The sequence below is a fragment of the Camelina sativa genome, chromosome 19, assembly GCF_000633955.1.
Source record: "Camelina sativa cultivar DH55 chromosome 19, Cs, whole genome shotgun sequence".
Lineage (NCBI taxonomy): Eukaryota > Viridiplantae > Streptophyta > Magnoliopsida > Brassicales > Brassicaceae > Camelina > Camelina sativa.
The window spans coordinates 97,658-106,355 of record NC_025703.1 but is presented as its reverse complement, the minus strand read 5'-3'; the positions used below and the strand labels follow the sequence as shown (position 1 = coordinate 106,355).

General features: G+C 38.8%; 3 protein-coding genes across 4 annotated transcripts; all 3 read left to right on the top strand.

The window, feature by feature from the left end:
• LOC104763724 lies at window positions 142-1,407 on the top strand. 2 transcript variants are annotated; one of them, XM_010487084.2, is made up of 3 exons: window positions 142-751; window positions 830-1,019; window positions 1,159-1,407. In XM_010487084.2, the coding sequence occupies exons 1-3, from the start codon at window positions 233-235 to the stop codon at window positions 1,275-1,277; spliced, it is 828 nt and encodes a 275-aa protein (XP_010485386.1). In that variant the 5' UTR covers window positions 142-232; the 3' UTR covers window positions 1,278-1,407. The 2 variants fall into 2 exon arrangements, with proteins under 2 accessions (XP_010485386.1, XP_010485385.1); XM_010487083.2 differs by having other exon boundaries at window positions 143-751; window positions 830-958; window positions 1,092-1,407.
• On the top strand, window positions 2,305-5,492 carry LOC104763723 (protein SIEVE ELEMENT OCCLUSION A). The gene is made up of 7 exons (XM_010487082.2): window positions 2,305-2,856; window positions 2,941-3,021; window positions 3,094-3,563; window positions 3,646-3,755; window positions 3,838-3,980; window positions 4,055-4,519; window positions 4,621-5,492. Exons 1-7 carry the CDS (start codon window positions 2,305-2,307, stop codon window positions 5,281-5,283), a joined length of 2,484 nt encoding a protein of 827 aa, XP_010485384.1. The 3' UTR covers window positions 5,284-5,492.
• Window positions 7,399-8,543, top strand: LOC104763721 (protein SIEVE ELEMENT OCCLUSION B-like). Its single transcript, XM_010487080.2, has 3 exons — window positions 7,399-7,527; window positions 8,110-8,318; window positions 8,412-8,543. The coding sequence occupies exons 1-3, from the start codon at window positions 7,485-7,487 to the stop codon at window positions 8,511-8,513; spliced, it is 354 nt and encodes a 117-aa protein (XP_010485382.1). The 5' UTR covers window positions 7,399-7,484; the 3' UTR covers window positions 8,514-8,543.

The window sequence follows — 8,698 nt, the reverse complement described above, 5'->3', positions numbered from 1 at the left end:
AACACTACACCACAACCCACGCGTCGCGTGGGCCGGCACCTAGTTTACAAATAAATTGAAGGAAATAAGCAGAAATAGTCACCACTCATCATTTATCCACTCGATTTAAAAAATAATTTTTTGAAGTTTGTCACTTTTTCTTCTAATAAAACGATTCTTATCTTCTGCGAAGTTTGGTAAAGCAAAAGTTTTTTTTTTTTATTCTTTTAATTGAGAACCTTTTTTTATTATTATGGATTCTCTTCGAATCAACCTTCAGCAATCTCCAATACAACCGACATCCAGAATCGTTCGACCAAGAAGAATCAGTAACATGTTGAACCAAACCGATGAAACCGATCCTCGACCATCATCCTCGGCCGGTAAGATCCAAAGGTTAGTGCTCAACAACGAAGCTCGGACCAAACTAAACGCCGATCCTGACCGTGAATTCTATTCGTATCCACGGTTCGTGAACCACGTAGACGACGGGTTCATATCCTCCTTAACCGAACTGTACCGAAACCGGTTAAGACCCGGTTCGATTGTACTGGACTTGATGAGCTCATGGGTCAGCCACCTTCCAGAAGAAGTCAAGTACGAGAAAGTGGTGGGGCATGGTCTTAACGCGCAGGAGCTCGCAAGAAACCCTAGGCTCGATTACTTCTTCCTCAAGGATCTTAACGAAGATCAGATGTTCGAGTTCGAAGACAAGTATTTCGACGCTGTTTTGTGTTCTGTCGGTGTTCAATATCTACAACAACCCGAAAAGGTACGTTAACCAAAAACAAATTTCGGTTCTTGATCTTTTTTTGGTTGTTGTTTTTAAATCCGCATCCGCATTGATCAGGTGTTTGCACAAGTGTATAGAGTGTTGAAACCGGGAGGTGTGTTTATAGTGAGTTTTAGCAACCGGATGTTTTATGAGAAAGCTATTAGGGTCTGGCGAGATGGAACCGAATACAGTCGGGTCCAATTGGTGGTTCAGTATTTTCAGTCTATTGAAGGGTTCACTCAGCCAGAGATCATCCGGCAGCAACAACCTGCTGGATCAGCTCAGATGTCGGTTTTGACTCGGCTTATGGGTTTTCNAATACAGTCGGGTCCAATTGGTGGTTCAGTATTTTCAGTCTATTGAAGGGTTCACTCAGCCAGAGATCATCCGGCAGCAACAACCTGCTGGATCAGCTCAGATGTCGGTTTTGACTCGGCTTATGGGTTTTCTTGGTTTAGCTTCTAGTCCCAACCCTTTTAATGCTGTCATTGCTTATAGGAATTTCAAACCACTGTATGAGTAAAGATATAATAACTCCCTTTTTCCATAAGAGTAAAAAAAAGGTACACAGTACCATCATGTAGTATTTTATGTTTCCTTTTCTCTGATATTATTATCAATGAAATAAAAGTGTATAGATAAGTGGGTATATATTGGATAAGAAGTTTCATAAAATAGATATATGCTTTGAACTAGTATCCCGTCCAGCTGGAGAAACTTACAATACAAATTTTAAAATAGTGAATAACTACAGATTAATTCTAAGCATCCAATCAAATTGGAAAAACCTGTAATACAAAAGAGAGAAATAACTGAAATAAAGATTACACACTGTGAAAGATGCGTCATAGTATATACAGGTTTGATTAACAACAACAACAACATGTTTCTGTGTTGTGTGATTCGTTTTGTTGGTAAAATGATGGACAAATAGACAATATCCAAGCAAGGTAGCCTTGTCTCTTTTTCAACGAGTATCACGACTCACGAGTTGCTAATTACGATTTAAATCTTTTCCTATAATATAACTTACAGCACTAAAAGGAAGTCCTCTTATTTTAAAACAAAATCCAATCATGTACTATGAACAATTTAATAATGTTATAAGTTGCATTTTAAATTTTTCGATATTGGTTATCAAAAAAAAAATTAGATAGTTTTAAAATATATTAGAAGTTTTCATTATTAATAAAAAGGGAGACTTTGCATATTTACACATTACGTCAGAGATGTTTTATATACATCTACCAAATTTACTACCAACAGCTGATTTCTTGTTTACAAAAATTATAATCGAAGACCTGAAAGTCTTGTATTATCAAAATAATGAAAATGATTAGGGGCAAATCGTCTATCGAAGTGTAAAAGACACAAAAAACAAATATATATTGAACCAAAGGGGAAGCAAAGAAGTTGATTCAAAGTTGCCACCTTTTTTTTTGTTTTGAAACCTTTTGCACCTATATATATACACACATAATCATTTACCACAACACATAAATCAGATCCTTCACATATTCAACCCATATATTTCTCACCTTCTTGCCAATATGGCTCAACGCTTTCAACTGAACCCGAAAGCCCTCCCAACGGCCGACCCTCTCAAAAGGGTCTCTCTTATCCCAAGATCTACCGAGCAGAAGCTAGCTGAGAACGCTGATGAGAGGCGTCCTGTAGTCCCGAGAACTCACGAAGACAAACCCTTTGGTGATCAAACAAATGATCACCATGTTGCTGCTCCTGCGGAACACAATAAGGTGATGGATCATGAGACCGAGAAGCTCGGTCCCCATGTCCCTAAGACTGCAGCACATCATCCACACCCATCTGAGGATCTCGTTGATGCTAATAGCAGACATTCGTTGGTTCCGAGATCACTGGGTCACAATTCGCTCGGTGGAAGATTTGGACCGGGAAAGAAACAAGCTTTCCATAAAAATGGCAGACCCATGTTTTCACTTTCTGATGACCGAGTCATGGCTGATAGAGTCTTAAAAACTCATAGTCCAGACATGATCTTCTTTGATGTCAAATCACTACTCTCCGTTGTTGATGACATCTTCAAGTCTCATGTCCCATCCATTGACCCCTCTGCTCCTAAGGTGAAGTTACTTGTGCGACAATTAATCGCCGTCGTTTCAGAATATTAATTTTTACAAGCTCTGATTAAACTCAAACTTCTGCAGCCGCCACTAGTATTCAAGGACTACGCTGATCATACCTCCTTTGAAACTTTCGCGGATCTCATCGACCAAATCTCTTGCGAGGTACAGTATATATGAAATTTTCTTGTTTCAACCTTTTGACTCAGTTTCTAAGTATCAATGTCTCTGCCACAGATCGACTGCAAGTGTCTCCATGGCGGTGAGTCTCACGGAATGATGACATCAGGGCTTCATTTAGATAGTCGCAATACGACAACGTTCTCTGTTCTGTCTCTGGTCTCTAAATACCGTTGGGATGCTAAGCTAGTCCTTGTCCTAGCTGCATTGGCCGTGAAATACGGTGTTTTTCTCCTCCTCGCAGAGACACACGCGACAAATCAGCTCACTAAGTCTCTAGCTCTTATCAAACAGCTCCCTAGCATCTTCTCTAGGCAGAACGCTCTGCACCAGCGTCTCGACAAGACCCGGATTCTGATGCAAGACATGGTTGATCTCACCACGACTATCATCCATATCTATCAACTCCCACCAATCCACATCACAGCCGCGTTTACCGACCATGTCCCCACTGCGGTTTATTGGATTGTTCGCTGCGTTTTGATATGTGCTTCTCACATCAGTGGTGTCAGCGGTTTCAAGCAGGAGTAAGTTTGTTTTCTTTCACATTTCTACCCTTTCTTCATCTTCAAGTAAAAACTTTTAACAGCTTCTCATCTTGGTTTTCAGTCAAATCATGTCTTTTATGGAAGTTTCGGAGATACATGAGAACAGCGAAAGGCTTAGGAAGATCAATGCTTACTTGTTAGAACAACTCAAGAAGAGTAAATCATCCATCGGTGAGATTTCTACGTTTTAAGCTCTATCTCTCTCTGTTTCTCTGTGACTCTGTTCTCAAGCTCTGTTTTTGCTCTGTTACAGAGGAAGGTATAATCGAAGAGGAGTATCAAGAACTCATTCAGACGTTCACTACTATCATTCACGTCGACGTTATTCCTCCTCTGCTTCGTCTTCTCAGACCCATTGATTTTCTTTACCACGGAGCTGGTGCTTCAAAGAGACGCGTAAAAATCTCTATAAATCTCTGCCTCTGTTTAAGTCTCTTGTCAGTGTCTCATCTGTTTTCAACATTAACCAGGTCGGGATCAACGTGCTCACCCAAAAGCACGTGCTGCTTCTGGTATCAGACCTTGAGAATATCGAAAAAGAGCTCTACATCCTGGAATCGCTCTACACAGAAGCATGGCAGCAATCATTCGAGATTCTGTGGGTTCCGGTTCAAGATTTCTGGACAGAAGCTGACGATGCCAAGTTTGAGGCACTTCATATGAACATGAGGTGGTACGTTCTTGGAGAGCCTCGGAAATTAAGACGAGCCGCGATGAGGTTTGTGAGGGAATGGTGGGGGTTCAAGAACAGGCCTATACTCGTTGCACTTGATCCCAAAGGTCAAGTTATGTCCACCAACGCTTTTCCTATGGTCTGGATCTGGCAACCCTTTGCACACCCTTTCACGACCGCAAGGGAACGTGATCTATGGAGCGAACAGGAGTGGAGTCTTGAGTTCTTGATTGATGGCACTGATCCTCATTCCTTAAACCAGGTTTTCTTGATTGATGACACCTATAAGATTTTAGGTTTCTTGTTTTACACGTAACCTGAAATATCAAATTTTTTTTTTTTTTTGTGATGATTTTATCTCAGCTTGTTGATGGAAAATACATATGTCTCTACGGAGGAGAAGATCTTCAGTGGATCAAAAATTTCACAAGTCTCTGGCGTAATGTAGCAAGGGCCGCAAACATTCAACTTGAGATGGTTTATGTCGGGAAAAGAAACCCTAAGAATGGAATCCAGCCTATCATCAACACAATCCGGGATGAAAACCTCAGCCATACGTTGCCGGACTTGTTCCAGATCTGGTTTTTCTGGACTAGGATCGAGAGCATGTGGGAATCGAAGCAAAGGATGCTGAAAGCCCGTGGGACCAAGGGGAGAGAAGGGTTTAAAGATGGATTGAAAGAAGAGGAAAAGGACCTCGTTCTGCAAGAAGTCGTTGCAATGTTAGGTTATGGAGGAGAAGGAGATGGATGGGGACTGGTGAGTAAAGCTTCAGACTTGATGGTTCGAGCCAAAGGGAACTTGTTTTCCAGGGGTTTGGCTGAGTACGACGAATGGGAAGTCAACATTCCCACAAAGGGTTTTTTGCCAGCACTCAATGATCATCTCTTAATGCGTCTCCCACCACATCACTGTACAAGGTTCATGCTTCCTGAGACTGCTGGGATTATACCCAATGAGGTCGAGTGCACCGAGTGCCGTAGGACCATGGAAAAGTATTACTTGTACCAATGCTGCCTTGAGTGATATCCCAAAATATTAGTTGATTTGGAAGCCATCAACTAAAAGTTTGTGTCTTTTCTTTTTCCCCTTGTTGTGTTTCTTTATTCTTCATATTGTCTTGTTGTTGCGCTGCTGCTTCTGCTCTCTACTATAGCAGAGTCTTTGTAATAAAATTTGTGTGTTTTGAGATTTCAAATATAATAAAGTTTATGTATGGGAAGCTTCTTTGTCGATTCCTTGATTTTTAGAACACTTGTAAACTACAATAAGAAACAGGAGTTTTCTTACTTTTTTTTCGTCAGTAATCAACTTTCTAATGGGACACTAAAGTTTAGTCTTTACGAAATTGATTAATAGAATGTAAACATTTAACTTTTAGATGCGAAACTACTTTAATGCTCACTAATAAATACGCAAAACTAAAGAGGATCAATCAAAAGAAAGATGAACAGTCTTTTGAGCCTAAATAAATCCAGACATCACTTTACTTTTTGTACATTATCCGTTTACATTTTATATTACAAATCACGTATTATACAGGGGCATTATACATCCAAGATATAAAGGCCGTTAGCTACATTAATAAATTTTAAGAAAAAAAAACAAAAAAAAACCATGAGACTGATTGCTGTTTTACACATTTGCCAAGAAGTAAGAACAAATTACAATATGGAAGGGGGTTTCAACTTAAACGATAAATCACCAATTTCTAGCAATTAGTGGTTAATATAAAATCTTCAAAAACATCAGTACTTTTCGATTATTGCACACATTGGATTTGATTTAAAATAAGTTCTTATAGTATATATGTATTTTCTGATGTCATAATTTTTTTTTCTTTCTGAATGTATATAATGTGTTTCATACGGAAACAACAAATTTAATCCAAAGTAGAAAAGTTATATGCTCGGGTCTTTTAAGCTAATCAATTTATTTTGTTGACAAAAATAAAACAGAAAAGTTATAGGTTAAAACTAACGAAAAACAAAAGTCATGCGCAGAATAGACTTCAAAGCATAACAATGTTAGTTTTAGTAAAATGATTGGGTTAGATACATATATCCTTGGTTACTTTAGTTTGCTTTTTTTAGCCTTATCCTAGATAATATCATTTGTGCATAAGAACATTTCCATAGTTTTACCCAAGAGAGAGCAAAGAATCTTCTTAACCTCACACCCTTTTGTTCACTTCACTCTTGATGACAAATGCATGAGATAGCAAAGTATGAGGTGACAGAAGCCATAAATTCTATGGTATGAGGTGAAGTAACATAAGAATATAAGCAAAGTAGCAAAAAAAAAAGTTTTTTTTTTTTTTTTGGAATGTCCTTTAATGAGTAACATAAAAATGCGAGAACTAAATGGTTTTCCAGTGATCATCAATGCCTTGGTTAAGATATAGCATAAAGTTATAATCCACAAATATTAAATTCACATAATAAGTACGTATATCCTGTCTGAAATTTGATTTAATCACACATATAGCATGAGATTATTGATATCATCACATTCACATATATCCATATACATATATCAAGATGTGTAAGGTGCAGAGCTGGAAGATTGGAGTTGAAGCCGTACACGTCAACACAATAGATATTTTAGGAGGCTTTGATTAAATTAGTAGTTAAGGTCTCTATGAGATGGAGAGCAGTGAAGAGTTCGTCTCAACCACGAAATTTTTCTTTTTAATTAGGATCTAAACTTCTAGCTGGTTTGCAATGAATTTAAACTCATATGTAGTAGCAATATGTTGTATGAATTCGAAGTCAATGAGTTTTACTCTAAACATTTCTGTGACCTTTTTCTAAGAAACTAGATAATATAAAATGTAATTAAACCATCTATACATATTATGATTTGATTTATCCTAGTTTTTAAGTTACTATATTCCTGTAAAAGTAAGCCTATACTTTCACAGTTTGAGGTGTGAACTTAATCGTACTAACGACATTCACGTGAAAGGGAACTATATCTCATTAAAATCATTCTTCTATAATAAGCCAAATAAAAAGAAAAGCAAAAAAGAAACAAGATTTATATAAGAATCTTGTACATTTTTATTTAAATTGTTCCAGAAGCAAAGAAGTCGATTCTCAATTTCTACCCTTAACTGAAGGAGGAATAAACGATTATTTAAGGCTAACCTCACGCATAGCACAACAAGACAAACCAATAAAAACTGCCTCTTCTTTTCAACTCTTTCACCAGCAACCGACCAAAGAATGGAGTCGCTTATCAAGTCCCAGCACGCTCAGCAGCTGGCGGGTCACAACAGTTCAACCGGTAAAAATCCTTCCACGGACATGATGCCGGCGACTGGACTGGCGATGTCATCGGACGAAAACATGATGCTGAAACTGATCCAACAAACTCACTCCCCAGATGCTCGCGAAGTCCAAGTGCGTGGCCTTCTCTCTCTCGTTGAGGATATTCTCGACCGTGCCACTCTTGACTCTCAAGACACCAACGCCTCCGTTAGTATTCTTACTCCACATATTCAATATTTCCTTCTTAACTTGTACGCTATGATCTTGTTCCCTTTATACGTACTCGCTTTGATTTAGCAGATGCTTCCGTTGCCCACTGAGGATAAACTGATGCAGTCAAGCATGATGAGCGTTCTAGATAGTGTCTCCTATGCTATTGATCGTGTTGCCTGCGAGGTATAGCTACTTTTCTTTTGCTTCAGTTCAAATTACTCTCTGTTTAGTGTTCTTTTCTTTGGTTCTCCAAAACAAAATACCATTTTACTAGGTTTAGTTTGGTGCAAATATTACTAGACATAANCAGCAACCGACCAAAGAATGGAGTCGCTTATCAAGTCCCAGCACGCTCAGCAGCTGGCGGGTCACAACAGTTCAACCGGTAAAAATCCTTCCACGGACATGATGCCGGCGACTGGACTGGCGATGTCATCGGACGAAAACATGATGCTGAAACTGATCCAACAAACTCACTCCCCAGATGCTCGCGAAGTCCAAGTGCGTGGCCTTCTCTCTCTCGTTGAGGATATTCTCGACCGTGCCACTCTTGACTCTCAAGACACCAACGCCTCCGTTAGTATTCTTACTCCACATATTCAATATTTCCTTCTTAACTTGTACGCTATGATCTTGTTCCCTTTATACGTACTCGCTTTGATTTAGCAGATGCTTCCGTTGCCCACTGAGGATAAACTGATGCAGTCAAGCATGATGAGCGTTCTAGATAGTGTCTCCTATGCTATTGATCGTGTTGCCTGCGAGGTATAGCTACTTTTCTTTTGCTTCAGTTCAAATTACTCTCTGTTTAGTGTTCTTTTCTTTGGTTCTCCAAAACAAAATACCATTTTACTAGGTTTAGTTTGGTGCAAATATTACTAGACATAACTATCAACCATCGTGGTTAACTAGATAGAAATAATGAATGATGATATAAATCGCACTCTGTAAAGATT

What these genes read in the sequence shown, in the direction of transcription:
- LOC104763724 (XM_010487083.2), top strand. Translation starts at nt 233, where the DNA reads ATGGATTCTCTTCGAATCAACCTTCAGCAATCTCCAATACAACCGACA. An exon ending in ATCTACAACAACCCGAAAAG is followed by an intron (nt 752 to 829) that starts GTACGTTAACCA and finishes CGCATTGATCAG; the next exon opens with GTGTTTGCACAAGTGTATAG. An exon ending in AATACAGTCGGGTCCAATTG is followed by an intron (nt 959 to 1,091) that starts GTGGTTCAGTAT and finishes CGGGTCCAATTG; the next exon opens with GTGGTTCAGTATTTTCAGTC.
- LOC104763723 (XM_010487082.2), top strand. Translation starts at nt 2,305, where the DNA reads ATGGCTCAACGCTTTCAACTGAACCCGAAAGCCCTCCCAACGGCCGAC. An exon ending in TTGACCCCTCTGCTCCTAAG is followed by an intron (nt 2,857 to 2,940) that starts GTGAAGTTACTT and finishes AAACTTCTGCAG; the next exon opens with CCGCCACTAGTATTCAAGGA. An exon ending in CTGGTGCTTCAAAGAGACGC is followed by an intron (nt 3,981 to 4,054) that starts GTAAAAATCTCT and finishes AACATTAACCAG; the next exon opens with GTCGGGATCAACGTGCTCAC.
- LOC104763721 (XM_010487080.2), top strand. Translation starts at nt 7,485, where the DNA reads ATGGAGTCGCTTATCAAGTCCCAGCACGCTCAGCAGCTGGCGG. An exon ending in GCACGCTCAGCAGCTGGCGG is followed by an intron (nt 7,528 to 8,109) that starts GTCACAACAGTT and finishes AGCAGCTGGCGG; the next exon opens with GTCACAACAGTTCAACCGGT. An exon ending in CTCAAGACACCAACGCCTCC is followed by an intron (nt 8,319 to 8,411) that starts GTTAGTATTCTT and finishes TTGATTTAGCAG; the next exon opens with ATGCTTCCGTTGCCCACTGA.